The 15,728-nt window shown below is 36.3% G+C and overlaps 1 protein-coding gene across 3 annotated transcripts in view; it reads left to right on the top strand.

Moving 5' to 3' along the window:
- The window catches only part of ESF1 (ESF1 nucleolar pre-rRNA processing protein homolog), an 84,622-nt gene extending 71,770 nt beyond the window's left edge, over positions 1-12,852 (top strand). For all 3 annotated transcript variants that reach the window (XM_081293542.1, XM_081293541.1, XM_081293543.1), the window contains exons 12-14: positions 1,480-1,556; positions 3,398-3,544; positions 11,969-12,852. In XM_081293542.1, coding sequence (XP_081149668.1) covers positions 1,480-1,556; positions 3,398-3,544; positions 11,969-12,262 — 518 coding nt within the window. In that variant the 3' untranslated portion in view covers positions 12,263-12,852. The remainder of the gene's footprint in view (positions 1-1,479; positions 1,557-3,397; positions 3,545-11,968) is intronic.
- The last annotated feature ends 2,876 nt before the right edge of the window (positions 12,853-15,728 follow it).

Here is a 15,728-nt window from a genome sequence, read left to right as displayed (position 1 = left end):
TTCTATCCATATTGATATCCTTCTTTCATTGTTTTCTTCTTTAGTTTTCACACATTTTAAAATTTTGTATTAGTGCATTATAGTTATACATAATACTGGGGTTCATTTTGATATGATTATATAAACATGGAATTTGATTTGCTCCAATTCAATTCCCAGTACTTTCCCTCTCCTTCTCCCTCCCCCATTCCCATTTCACTGTTTTACTGATCTTCTATTTTATTTATAGTTTTTTAAAATTAGTACATTATATGTTTTTTTTCTGATAAATGGATGCTTATCCACAATGGATAAGGGGATGAAGGAATTTTGGATTGTGCAAAGAGGAGTGAGGGGAGGGGAGGGGCAATGGAACTGGGAAGGACAATGGAATGACACAGACATTGTTACCCTGTATACATGTATGATCATACTACTGGTGTGACTCTACACCATGTTCAGCCAGAGAAAGGAAAAGTCGTGCTCCATTTGTATACAATGTATCAAAATGCATTCTGCTGTCATGTATAACTAATTAGAACAAATTTAAAAAAAAATTTAATCTTGTTTAAAAGAAAGAAAACAAAAATTAGTACATTATAGATATACATATAGGTGAAATTCACTGTGCTGTATTCATATATATACATAGGATATTTTGGTCAGTTTCATTCCACCATTCTTCTCCTTTCCTATCCTTTTACTCTCCCCATCATCCCCCTTAAACTCCACTGATCTTCCTTCTGTTTTTGTGGTATTCCTTCCTGCCCCTTCTTTATTCTCCTTATTTTGGTCTAGCTTCCATATGTAAGAGAAACCATTGGACCTTTGACTTTCTAGGTCTAGCTTATTTCACTCAGCATAATGTTCTCCAGTTTCATCCACTTAACAGAAAATGCCATAATTTCATTCTTCTTTATGGCTAAGTAAAACTCCATGTGTGTATATATCACATATCTCTATCTCTTCATCTGTTGACAGGCACCTGGTTTGGTTCCATAGCTTGGCTTTTGTTAATTGAACTACTCTAATCATTGATGTGACTGCATCCCTATAGTATGCTGATTTTAGATGTTTTGGATAAACCCCAAGGAGTGGGATAACTGAGTTATGTGGGGTTTTATTGTTGTTTGTTTGTTTGTTTGAGGAATCACCATACTGCTTTTAAGAATGGTTGTACTAATTTGAGTCCCACCAACAATGGATAAGTTTACGTTTTTCCCCCCTCATTGCCAACATTTATTTGTGTTCTTGATAATTGTCATTCTGACTGGAATGAGGTGAAATCTCAGGTAGTTTGAATTTGCATTTCCCTGATTGCTAGAGATGTTGAATATTTTTTCATATATTTGTTGATTATGTGTATTTCTTCTTTTGAGAAGGTGACACATTGATTTTTAAAATTACTCCTAGATATTTTGCATTTTTATTCATAGCATAAACAGATTATTGTTGTTAGTTCTATAATTTTTAATTGTCTTACATTGGTTTTTGTGCCAGGTATAAAGAAAAAATCAGTGAAATCTGCAAAAGATGGTACATCTCTGGAGGAAGAAACTGAAATAGAAAGACAAAAGGTAAAATGTGGTCATTGTTACATGCTTAGTAGATATTTGAAATGTGCAATTTAATTGAAGTTGTTCATGTGGATTTTTATTGTTCCTAATTTTAAAAATAAATGATTTTAGTGATGAAATTTATACATACATTTTATGTAATTATATTTTAGCAGTATCCCAGCATCTTGGGAGGCTGAGTCAGGAGGATCACAAGTTCAAAGCCAGCTGTAGCGCTTTAGCAAGACCTATCTCAAAATAAAAATTAAGGGGCTGGGATTGTGGCTCAGTGGTAGAGTGCTTGCCTAGAATGTAGGAGGCACTGGGTTCAATTCTTATTCAATTCTCAGCACTGCATATAAATAAATAAAGGTCCATTGACAACTAAAAGGAAGAAAATTAAAAATGAAATAAAAATTGAAAAGGGCTGAGGATGTGGCTCAGTGGTTAAGCACCCCTGGGTTTAATCCCTGATCCCAAATAAATAAATAAAATCTTTGCCAAATGTATTTCAACTAGTATAATGCCTAAAGCCCAGAGTATATCCCTTTATGATTAAAAGAAAATCTTCTCATTATTAAAAAATTTTTACTATAACTAGGAAAATTTTACTATTGAAACCTAAAAATATTACTGTTAGCTTTCATTTAATCTGAATCCACCCTGTAACACAGACTTTGATATTATGGCTTGTGGAATACTAATTTCTGTTTATATAAGTCTTCATCAAAACTGCAGTGGATCTTATGCTTCAGTGACTCCAAAGGTCCATAGTTTATGTATTCTTTGCTGAGGAAGGAATTGGAACCAACATGCCCTTGTGACTGGTGTTCACATCATTGTCTACAAGTGAGTCACAGGTCGCCAAAATGCTGCATCTAAATGCATTTTTCTATTTTCTGTTTATTGCATATAAGTAATACTCATAAGATTATTTAAAGAGAAACAAAGCGGGCTGGGTTGTAGCTCAGTGGTAGGTAGCTGCATGCCTAGCATGTGTGAGGCAATGGGTTCAATTCTCAGTACCTCATAAATAAGATTAAGGTCCATTAACAAGTAAAATAAATAAATAAGTAAAAATTTTAAAAACTAGAAAGAAATGAAAATCTTTGTGGAAAATGGCTCTGAAAAGAATTCACCGATAAATGCCAGTTCCAGAAATGAAGGAAGTCAAAGCAATCCAAAGTGGAAATATAGGAAGATTTGCAAAGGTCAGGGAGCATACTCTATTTTCTCTAGTATATGAAGTTGTTTACTTGATTTTTGGTGGGTGGAGGCACTGAGTATTGAACCCACAGGTTCTTTATCACTGAGCCACATCCTCAGCTGAAGCTAGCCTCAAATTGGCAATCCTCCTGCCTCAAGGATTACAGGTGTGTGCCTCCATGCCTGACTTGTTTGATTCTTTTCATTTTTTAAAAAACTTAATACCATGTTTGATAAATGTGTGTGTGTGTGTGTGTGTGTGTGTGTGTGTGTGTCTGTTTGGTGAAAACAGACATACTAGATTTCAGAAGCAAATGTTAAGATTCTACCCTCAAAAACAGTGTCAGTGTTGAAAAAGTAAAGGCAACAGAAGCAAAAGAAATTCTCCTTGTTAAAGTGCACATCTGGAAACTACAGTTTGCATCACAAAATAGATTTAGTGTCTTTTGGTAGATTTAGTGTTATTGCTTAAAAAGAGCAAGCTATCATGTCTCTCCCCACCCTGTGGCTGATGGTTCATAACATTGTCTGTGAGTAAGCCAGCATCTTGATGAAGTTTTCTATTCTATATTCATAGTATATAAATAACAGTCTTAAAATAACAGTGATAAAAGAAACCCACTTTTTTACATTTGAACTTTTTCTTCTCTCCACAGGCTGAAATGGCTTTGCTCATGATGGATGAGGAGGAGGACAGCAAGAAACACTTCAATTATAACAAGATTGTGGAGCACCAGAATCTGAGCAAAAAGAAGAAAAAGCAACTTATGAAAAAGAAGGAATTAGTAGAAGATGACTTTGAGGTAACCAAGAATACAAGTTATTAGTTTCTTAAAGGTAGAATTGAATCTAAAGTCAACTGTGGAGGTAGAAATTAAGTGTAGTCAAAGTTACCCTTAATAATGTCTTCAGAAGGGCTCATGATGGAGCCAAAGCTACAAGCTAACATAGGTCATCCCCAGTGTAGATCAAATCACTCTTTCTTTGGTTAATAAGCAGTAGGTGAAATAGTTGACTTAGTTTTGGTAGCCATGTTGTATCTAAAAAATATGTAGCTTTTATTGTTAAACCCACACTCAGAGATGCTCATGCTGGGAAAGGCTTGCTTCATTAAGCCCAGCAGAGGAATAACAGATTCATGTCACACTGGGTTACACTCTGGCTGTGTATAATGCCAGCACAGTAGCCCATGCTTTTTTAATTATTGTTCTCTTATTTCCATCACTCCTTCTTTTTCCTCTTTGCTGAGTACATAATCCTAATGGCCACAGAGTCCTTATGCATGACTTTGAGCCCTCTACAGAAAACTTACAAACAGCCAATAAGATTAACTATTTAAAGATTTCCAACAATTAACATAGAAGAAAAGACCCAGAAGATAGAGAAATTTTAAAGAATGAGGGTAGTATATAGATAACTTCTGATTAACATGAAGAAGGACTTGGAGGCCTCTTGAGGCTCCAATTTGTATGAGTCAGTTTTACATTTGTTTCACTGAAGTTGTTGGTGAATTGATTTCTAATGAAAAAAAAAAAAACAAGTAATGATTTGTAGTCAAATCTCCTATAATAAGAGCTGCCTTTACACATTAATAATCATGCATAAAAATATTTTTCATGAGATTTTCTTTGTTGTTTTTGGTATCACATCTGACCTTACTATGATCCATCTCCAAGTAGATTCATGTTTCTCTTTCTGGTCACCCTTATTCCTGGCAATACTCAAAAGCCTGGCTGAAGTGAAGAATACACTCTTAAATGTGGAACTGTAATATTTTTATAGAAAGGTAGAAGATACATTTAAGGCTTGTATCTTACTAGATCTTTGTCTTGGGGTGAATTCTTTCCCATCAAGGTTGTTAAATCTTGATTCATGAGTGATCTTCAGTAGCTACTTTATCTTGACACCAAGTTAAAAATTTCTTTTTTTTTATTGGTTGTTCAAAACATTACAAAGCTCATGACATATCATCTTCCATACATTTGATTCAAGTGGGTTATGAACTCCCATTTTTTACCCCAAATACAAGTTGCAGAATCACAACGGTTACACATCCACATTTTTACATAATACCATATTAATGACTATTGTATTCTGCTACCTTTCCTATCTCCTATTATCCCCCCTCCCCTTCCCTCTCATCTTTCCTCTCTACCCCATCTGCTGTTGTTTAATTCTCTCCCTTTTTTTTTTTCCCCTTTCCCTTCACAAACTCTTATATGTAATTTTGTGTAACAATGCAGGTCTCCTTCCATTTCCATACAGTTTCCCTTCTCTCTCCCTTTCTCTCCCCCCACTCGTCTCTGTTTAATGTTAATCTTTTCCTCATGCTCTTCTTCCCCATTCTGATCTTAGTTGCTCTCTTTATATCATAGAAGACATTTGGCATTTGTTTTTTAAGGATTGGCTAGCTTCACTCAGCATAATCTGCTCTAATGTCATCCATTTCCCTGCAAAATCCATGATTTTGTCATTTTTTAGTGCTGCGTAATACTCCATTGTGCATAAATGCCACAGTTTTTTAATCCATTCATCTATTGAAGGGCATCTAGGTTGATTCCAAAGTCTAGCTATTGTGAATTGTGCTGCTATGATCATTGATGTGGCAGTATCCCTATAGTATTCTCTTTTAAGGTCCTCAGGGAATAGACCGAGAAGGGCAATAGCTGGGTCAAATGGTGGTTCCATTCCCAGCTTTCCTAGGAATCTCCATACTGCTTTCCATATTGGCCGCACCAATTTGCAGTCCCACCAGCAATGTACAAGTGTACCCTTTTCCCCACATCCTCGCCAGCACTTATTGTTGCTTGACTTCATAATGGCTGCCAATCTTACTGGAGTGAGATGGTATCTTAGGGTGGTTTTGATTTGCATTTCTCTGACTGCTAGAGATGGTGAGCTTTTTTTCATGTACTTATTGATTGATTGTATGTCCTCCTCTGAGAAGTGTCTGTTCAGGTCCTTGGCCCATTTGTTGATAGGGTTGTTTGTTATCTTATTGTTTAATTTTTTAGTTCTTTGTATATTCTGGATATTAGGGCTCTATCTGAAGTGTGAGGAGTAAAAATTTGTTCCCATGATGTAGGCTCCCTATTTACCTCTCTTATTGTTTCTCTTGCTGAGAAAAAACTTTTTAGTTTAAGTAAGTCCCATTTGTTTATTCTTGTATTTAACTCTTGGGCTATGGGCGTCCTATTAAGGAATTTGGAGCCCGACCCCACAATATGTAGATCGGAGCCAACTTTTTATTCTATCAGGTGCAGAGTCTCTGATTTGATATCTAGCTCCTTGATCCATTTTGAATTAACTTTTGTGCATGGTGAGAGAAAGGGGTTCAGCTTCATTTTGTTGCATATGGATTTCCAGTTTTCCCAGCACCATTTGTTGAAGATGCTATCCTTTCTCCATTGCATGCTTTTAGCCCCTTTATCAAATATATGAAAGTTGTAATTTTGTGGATTGGTCTCTGTGTCCTCTATTCTGTACCATTGGTCCACCTGCCTGTTTTGGTACCAGTACCATGCTGTTTTTGTTACTGTTGCTCTGTAGTACAGTTTGAAATCTGGTATCGCTATACCTCCCGATTCACAGTTCCTGCTTAGAATTGCTTTTGCTATTCTGGGTCTTTTGTTTTTCCATATGAATTTCATGATAGCTTTATCTATTTCTACAAGAAATGCCGTTGGGATTTTGATTGGCATTGCGTTGAACCTGTAGAGAACTTTGGGTAATATCGCCATTTTGATGATGTTGGTTCTGCCTATCCATGAACAGGGTACATTTTTCCATCTTCTAAGATCTTCTATCTCTCTCTTTAGGGTTCTGTAGTTTTCATTGTATAAATCTTTAACCTCTTTTGTTAGGTTGATTCCCAGGTATTTTATTTTTGGGGGGGATATTGTGAATGGGGTGGTTTTCCTCATTTCCATTTCAGAAGTTTTGTTGCTGATATACAGGAATGCCTTTGATTTATGCGTGTTGATTTTATATCCTGCCACTTTGCTGAATTCATTTATTAGTTCTAGTAGTTTCTTTGTAGACCCTTTTGGGTCTTCTAGGTATAGGATCATATCGTCCGCAAATAGTGATATTTTAAATTCTTCTTTTCCTATTTTTATGCCTTTAATTTCTTTTGTCTGTCTAATTCCTCTGGCTAGTATTTCAAGGACTAAATTAAATAGAAGTGGTGAGAGAGGGCATCCCTGTCTTGTTCCAGATTTTAGTGGGAATGCCTTCAGTTTTTCTCCATTTAGAATGATGGTAGCCTGAGGCTTAGCATATATAGCTTTTACAATGTTGAGGTAAGTTCCTGTTATCCCCAGTTTTTCTAGTGTTTTGAACATAAAGGGATGCTGTACTTTGTCGAATGCTTTTTCTGCATCTATCGAGACGATCATATGGTTCTTATCTTTAAGTCTATTGATGCGTTGAATAATATTTATTGATTTCCGTATATTGAACCAACCTTGCATCCCAGGGATGAATCCTACTTGATCATGGTGCACAATTTTTTTGATATGCTTTTGTATTCGATTCGCCAGGATTTTATTGAGAATTTTTGCATCTATGTTCATTAGAGATATTGGTCTGTAGTTTTCTTTGTTTGAAGTGTCTTTGTCTGGTTTCGGGATCAGGGTGATGTTGGCCTCATAGAACGAATTTGGAAGAGCTCCTTCTTTTTCTATTTCTTGAAATAGCTTGAAAAGTATTGGTATTAATTCTTCTTTGAAGGTTTTGTAAAACTCTGCTGTATACCCATCCGGTCCAGGGCTTTTCTTGGTTGGTAGTCTTTTGATGGCTTCTTCTATTTCTTCCTTTGTTTTTGGTCTGTTTAAATTGTGTGTGTCTTCCTGACTCAATCTGGGCAACTCATATGACTTAAGAAATTTATCGATGTCTTCACTGTCTTCTATTTTATTAGAATATAGGGTTTCAAAATACTTTCTAATTATCTTCTGTATTTCTGTAGTGTCTGTTGTGATATTGCCTTTTTCATCCTGTATGTTAGTAATTTGAGTTTTCTCTCTTCTTCTCTTCGTTAGCATGGCTAAGGGTCTGTCGATCTTATTTATTTTTTCAAAGAACCAACTTTTAGTTTTATCAATTTTTTCAGTGGTTTTTTTTTTTGTTTCAATTTCGTTGATTTCTGCTCTGATTTTAATTATTTCTTGTCTTCTATATTTGCTGTTGTTTTGCTCTTTCTTTTCTAGGGTTTTGAGATGTAGTGTGAGTTCATTTATTTGTTGGTTTTTTTCTTCTTTTGAGGAATGAACTCTAGGAAATGAATTTCCCTCTTAAAACTGCTTTCATTGTGTCCCATAGATTCTGGTATGTTGTGTCTGAATTGTCATTTATCTCCAAGAATTTTTTGATTTCCTCCTTTATGTCTTCTGTAACCCATTGTTCATTCAGTAACATATTGTTTATTTTCCATGTAATGCAGGATTTTTCCTTCCTACTTTTATCATTGATTTCCTGTTTCATTCCATTATGGTCAGATATGGTTCATGGTATTATCTTCACACCTTTATATTTACTAAGAGTTGCCCTATGGCATAATATATGATCTATCTTTGAGTAAGATCCATGTGCTGCTGAGAAGAACGTGTATCCACTTGATGATGGTTGATATATTCTATATATGTCGGTTAAGTCTAGGTTATTGATTGTGCTGTTGAGTTCTATAGTTTCTTTATTCAGCTTTTGTCTGGAGGATCTGTCTAATGGCGAGAGCGGTGTGTTGAAGTCACCCATAATTATTGTGTTGTGGTCAATTTGACACTTGAACTTGAGGAGAGTTTGTTTTATGAACGTTGCTGCACCATTATTTGGTGCATATAAATTGATAATTATTATGTCTTGTTGGTGGTTAGTTCCTTTTAACAGGATATAGTGTCCCTTCTTTATCCCTTTTGATTAACTTAGGTTTGAAGTTGATTTTATTCGATATGAGTATGGCCGGCCACTCCTGCTTGCTTCCGGGGGCCATGTGAGTGGTATGATTTTTCCCAACCTTTCACCTTCAGCCTGTGTATGTCTTTTCCTATCATATGAGACTCCTGAAGGCAGCATATTGTTGGATTTGTTTTTTTGATCCAGGTTACTAGCCTGTGTCTCTTGATTGGTGAGTTTAGTCCATTAACATTTAAGGTTACAATTGAAATATGATTTGTACTTCCAGTCATGTTTATTTATTTATTTATTTTAGTTTGGCTAGTTTTTACTTTTTGGTTATTTTCCTCCCCCTTTACTGAGATACCTCCCGCTGTTGGTTTTGGGCATTATTTTTGCATTCCTCTTTTTGTAGAATTTTGCCCAAAATGCTTTGCAGTGCTGGATTTCTGGCTGCAAATTCTTTTAGCTTTTGTTTATCGTGAAAGATTTTAATTTCATTGTCAAATCTGAAGCTTAATTTTGCTGGATACAGTATTCTTGGTTGGAATTCATTATATTTCAGCATTTGAAATACATTGTTCCAGGATCTTCTCGCTTTCAAAGTCTGTGATGAAAAATCAGCCGTTAACCTAATTGGTTTACCCCTGAATGTAATCTGCCTCCTTTCCCTCGTAGCTTTTAATATTCTCTCCTTGTTCTGTATGTTGGATATCTTCATAATTATATGTCTTGGAGTTGGTCTGTTACAGTTTTGGATGTTTGGGGTCCTGTAGGCTTCCAGGATTAGGCCATCCATTCCATCTTTCATCTCTGGGAAGTTTTCTAGGATTATTTCATTTAATAGGTTGTCCATTCCTTTGGTTTGAACCTCTGTGCCTTCTATCCCAATGACTCTCAAATTTGGTTTTTTGATGAGATCCCATATCTCTTGGATAGATTGCTCATGAGATTTAAGCATCTTTTCAGTGTTGACTATATTCTTTTCAAGTTGATAAACTTTGTCTTCATTATCTGATGTTCTAACTTCTACTTGATCTAGTCTATTTGTAAAATTCTCATTGGCGTTTTTAATCTGGTTTATGGTTTCTTGCATTTCTAAAATTACTGTTTGGGTTTTTTTAAGATCTCTATCTCCTGGTGAAGCTGCTTCTTTGCAGTTTGAATTTGTTTGTTTAGTTCGTTTTCAAAATATACTTTCAATTCTTGGACTTGCTGTCTCATGTCTTCTCTAAAATTCCGTTCCATCTGAGTTAGGTATGCCTTGATTTCCTTCCCTGTCCATGTTTCTGATGCTTCTAGGTCCTCCTGTAGATTTAAGTTATCCTGCATTATCTGTAATCCTTTTGTCCCTTGTTTTTTCATGTTGTTCACATTACTTTCCAGCTCTGTTTGACTGCTTTGTAACTGCTTTCTCCTGTACATTTGTTTTGGCTTTGCTTATCTCTGTTGTCTCTCCTTTGTGGTGGGAGATTATGCCTATAGATGTTGGGCTTTATTGTACTTTAGAGCTGATTCATTCAGTTTATAAAGGGCTTCCGGATTTGTATGCATATAGTGATTTGTTTTTTGTTCTTAGGACTTTAGGTTAGGTGCTATGAAGGTATAAGGGTTAGTATGTCTTGGCTACTTTAGAAGATTGCTCTACTGAAGGGGGATACTAACCGTCGATTGGATCAGGGTGTTGGTAGTAGCTAGGTATTTAGGAGCACTATAGACGGCCTCGAAACATTCACCTATTTGCATTTAGACAGTTACCCGAAATGGAGGACGTAATGCTTGGGATGAAATTTGGGGGGAAGGGGAAGGAAGGTGCTCTTAAAAAGAAAGAAGGAGGAGAGGGAGATAGATAGCATAGAGGAGAATGGAAAGAACAATAAAACTTGGAAGGGGAGAGAAAGAGGGAAAAAGGGAGAGAAAAAATAAAATAAAATGAGAAATAAAATTAGGTCTTAGAGATCCATTTTCTTCTCTTCCCGTAGGCAAAGCTGTGCCCTCTGGGCTGAGTTTTGCCCTCAATGTGTCAACAGCAATCCCTGTAAGGCGGCTCCTGGGAGTCTCTCAATCCTGTTGGTCCAGAGCCGTTTCACTTCTACGGCCCCTCCTCCCCTTCCTCCTGCCAGCCAGCCAGGTCCTGCTCACTGGAGGCGGTTCCCCAAGGATTTGGTTACACTTTCAGCCCCACCGAGTGCTCTATTTCCCTAACTACTGAGCACTCTCTCTGTCATTCATCTAAGCCCCAGTGCTGTGGAGCTATGGTCTGGGAGTCAATAGTTTAATTTTTCCGGACCCCTTTGGTGGGCACACCTTCGGAATCTGGCGGCTTAGACCATTGGTGTCGCCGCTGGTGGTAATGGGAGTTGGGGGTCGAGGATCCCCTCTGCTTCCCTCAGCCCCTATAATCATGACCACTCCGCTGGCGGTAGGAGGAGTTGGTATTCTGGAGTGTCCTCTGTTTCCCTCCGCCCCTACCATCACGCCCTCTCAGTTGGTGGTTGGGGGATTTGGGGGTGGGGAGTCTTCTCTGCTTCCCTCTGCCCCTACAGTCACACCCACATCACTGGCAGTAGGGGGAGTTGGGGGTCGAGAGTCCTTTGGCCCTTACGGTCACGCCCACGGAGAGATTTTGAAGTTTCCTGGTTGTTTGTATGTGATGTGGGTGGGAGTCACACACCTGCTAAAGTAGATTCCGCTGGGAAGGAATCTCTTTGGCGGAACTTTGGTGACTTCCCCTCTCTGCTATGGCGGGCCCCTGGCTCCTTGCTGGAGTGTCCGAAGGGAGGGGTGGAACTGGCTTGTCTCTGGTCTGACACAATCTCCGGTTTTAGTTCCCAGTTCGCTATTTCATAAAGGCTTGGTTAGATTCCCTTCACGTCGTCTCAGGGTGGGGGAGCCGTTTGCCGGGTGGGCGGGGGCACCATTCCAAAAATTGCTTCAAAGGTACTCATAGTGTAATAATTTTGTACAAAACTCAGCAGGAGATATCCTGATTGGCTAATTGATGCTGGACAGAAATCTATTTCATGCTGTAAACAAGGGGTATCGTTCCTATAGTCAAAGTAGTCATTGTAGTTTAAAGCCAGTGTATGGACCCCTGTAGTTCCCTTTCAAGTAGATTGTCCTTATGCAATAAGAATGACAAGCCCTTCACCTTATGGTCCAAAGGTAGGCCTTAAAACTTCACTGAAATTCTTATAATAAATCAGTGCAAAATGCTCAGATGTGTATTTTATATGACCAACAACACGCTACCTTTCTAAATTTGGCCTCATGTCTGGGCCTTTTGTTTACTAATTTTTATTTTACTTATTTATTTATTTCTTTTGAATTTGCAGGTAAATGTTAGTGATGCACGGTTTCAGGCAATGTATACTTCCCACTTGTTCAATTTGGATCCTTCAGACCCTAACTTCAAGAAAACAAAAGCTATGGAAAAAATTCTTGAGGAGAAAGCCCGACAAAGAGAACAAAAAGAAGAACTCACTCAGGCTTTAATAAAGAGAAAAGAGAGTGAGTTTGAAAAGACATCACAAAAGAAGTCTATTGATCCTGCCTTATCAATGCTGGTTAAATCTGTAAAAAACAAAACAGAACAGTTTCAAGCAAGAAAAAAACAAAAAGTCAAATGATGATCTTGTTTCTTTTTGGATGGAGATGTATACAGAAACAGAATGAATACTGAGAAACTGCTTTTCAAGAATATGAAAACTTTTTCTGACCATACTAAAATTTTTCTCTGTACATAATTATTGTACCTAATTGTGGATGGCAGATTTGTACCAGTATTCCCACAGATTAATCTTAATTAAATTACCTGAATTATAGGATTTATAACAATTTTATATTTTATGAAGTTCAGTTCCTACTAATAGAAAGTTACTCTAAGTTAGTTTCTTTTTAAAAGACTTTACAATTCTGTGTAAAAACAAAGTGGTATCTACTCTTAAGTCCATGTCACAGGTTAGTGACAATTTGAAAATAAGGATATGTAATAATACATTTATTTCTGTGAAAGCAGGAGGCAAATTTAGATAGCTACTAAAATTATTTATTTTCTAGCTATAAAGGATGGAAGCCAAGAGCTTTGTTGTTTGTCATGCTTAGTAGTTTGTTTATGGAATTAATTTGTAAATAAAAGCACAAAATATTTTTATTATTTTGCATAGAACTGATTTGTTTCACTTTATGTACCTCAAGTAAACTGCTCTCTGGAAAAAAATATCTGAAAATGTGGCTTTAACTCTTTTTAAGAGGACAACTCCATGAAAAGGCAGCTCCATGTTTTCATTGCTCATAATTGCTTTTGAAATGTTCGTGAGGTCTACAGTGGTTTTTCTATTTGTAGCAGCAGAAAATTCTTCTGTCTGTCCTTCAGATTTTTGGAATGCTTTATAAGGGTGGATATGCTGCTATAGAGTTTAAGGAAAACTTAATTCTTTTTAAAATTAAAATAAAACATACCTTCAAGGCCTTAATAATCTTGGATCTCATCTGGGCTAAGTTTTATAAATTATTAACTGACCACTTGAACAGGAAAATTAAATGTGCTATATATAAGTAAGTAGAAATAAAACCAAAATAGTCACTTGGAGCAAATTGTAAATATGGTACCTTCTAAATGGCAGTAGGTGTTTGGCCAGGCATATGGTTAATAGTAAACTTAACATTTTGGGTATAAAAATTCAAACTTAATAATATAGCATATGTTTTAAAGAGTGAGAGGATAAAAAGTCAGAGCAATTTCAAAATAATGAGAGAATTTAAATGGTTTCTGAAAGGGAAGAGAAAAGAGGACATTTAATTGTTCATTCTGACAGGGAGGAAAATGCAGAGCATCTGAACAGAATTGTGTTTTTTTATAAAACATCGTTAGGTTATTCAGCCAAATAAAACATTCCTTTTGATACATACTTGAATTCCCAGTCTTTTCTCATCACTGAGTAGTCATGAATCTTAATATGTTTGAGTATAGTCTATAAACAGTTCAATAATTCTTCTTATTTCATTCTTTTTAAGGAAGAAGTTTTGTTCCCTTAAATTGTTAATCATAGGGTAGGGATTATTACTCAGTTTGATTTTAAGGTTCCTGTTAAACTGAGCCTTTTGGTGGTTTGGCTTGTTTTGGATTTTTACTTTTGAACATTTTGTTTTTAAATCACTACATTTAATTATAAAATCTCATTTTGCTAGTCAGGCACAGAATTATAATAGATAAGTTGAACATGTACACAGGCCTGACTCATTTTCTCAAAGAGTTGATATATTTTATGTAGGAAAAAAAATGAGAACAGTTTTATCAGATACCAAATTCTGCTAAATAAACTACACCAAAAATTCTCAAATTATTGAGTTCTCAAATGATTGCTGGTGATAAAACTCAGGATTAAACATTGCCACTGTAACAATTCAGTGAATAAGTGAGGGTAGTTTTGGTGACTCTGAAGGTCACATTTTGGATTTTTTATTGTTGGAACCATGAAGAGTAGATCAACAGTAACATCTAAAAAGGATCTTAATTGGTCACTCTACTAGTGAAGCTATAGTTTCTCAGAATTTCATAGAAAATCTTGGATCAGCTTTATGTAGGGTATAGTTGCTACTTATTCTTAGAGGGAAATACATTAGAAAGACCTAGCAGAAAAGTGAAGATTATACTCATTCCAGATTCATTACAGAGTAGGACAATATTAGATTGTGTTCATTAGAATTGCTTGGTGTGTCTTAAAAATCTCAAGGGCCCAGTCTGCACCCCAGACCCAATAATCCTGGTAGGTTCTAGGCATTGATATTTTTTAATGCTTCCCAGGTAATTCTATTGTGCAGCCAAGGTTGGAACCACTTCTTTGGAAGGAAGGAGACCCAAGGAATTTGCTTTGGGGTTCACCAGATCAGAGACTTAAATGAACTTAATATTAACTGTGTCTATTAGCACTTGCTGTTTAACAAACACCTCAAAGTGCAGTCGCTTGACAAGGCAAACATATTAAGAATCTATAGTTGGGCTGAGGCTGTAGCTCAGTGGTAGAGCGCCTGTGTTGCACGTGTGAGGTCCTGGATTCAATCCTCAGCACCACATAAAAATAAATAAATAAAGATACTGTGTCCATCTACAACTAAAAAAAGTATTTAAAAAAAAAAGAATCTGGGTTGACTGAGGATTAAGGGTCAGCTCAGCTGAGACTTAACTAGATTCCACTCAACTGAGATGCCTCCATGTTGGCTAAAGGATCTCTCTCTCCCATTACCTATAATAGGCTTCTTCGCATGGTGATAGAGTGTTCTCAACTACATCAAAAATCCCAATACACAAACGTTTTTACATAACACAGTGTCATATTTGCTGTTGTTCTTGTTGGCCAAAAGCAAATCACAGGCCAAACCCCAAATCAACAAGTGACAATGTTATAAAGCAAAGGGATATACATACAATAAGCCATAAGCAAATTAAAGGTCATAATTTAAACCATCTACACATGATTTTCGTTTCCTTTTCTGTGGAAAGGGAACTTACCATCCGTCAGGCAATATTAAACAAGATTTTTTTCCAGTTTGGGGCAATTACAAAGCTGCTATTCATGTACAGTCTTGTATGTGAAACAGGTTTGCACTGTTCTTGGGGAAATACTAAGAGTAGAATTCTGGGTCATATGGTTGGTTTATATTTAATTTTAGAATAAACTACAAACTTTGCATGAATGTAAATTGGTCTTTAGTCTTAATGTTTTTTGTCTAGTTTTGATATCAGGATAAGTACAACTTCATAAAATGGAGTGAGAAGAGGAATGAATACTTGAATTTTCTGGAAAAGAATGTGCAGAATTGTGTTATTTCTAACTTACATGTTGGGAGAATTGCCAGTGAAACCATGAAGTTTTCTTAATAGGAAACTTCTAAATACAAGTCCAGTTTCTTCAATACATGCAGGACTATTCAGATTATCTATACAGTAAATTTTCATAGCTTGTAAGGAGGCATTATTCCATATAAATTATGGAATGATGTGATTTTTTTTTTTGCAATGTTCTCTATCCTTGTAACATCCTGCGAATCTATGGTAATATCCCCCGTTTCATTCCTAATATTGGTAAATTGTGG

Source organism: Spermophilus citellus (genome assembly GCF_964194105.1).
Source record: "Spermophilus citellus genome assembly, chromosome: 4".
NCBI classification, from domain to species: domain Eukaryota; kingdom Metazoa; phylum Chordata; class Mammalia; order Rodentia; family Sciuridae; genus Spermophilus; species Spermophilus citellus.
The sequence above is the reverse complement of the archived record's forward strand: the minus strand, read 5'-3'. Positions and strand labels throughout refer to the sequence as shown.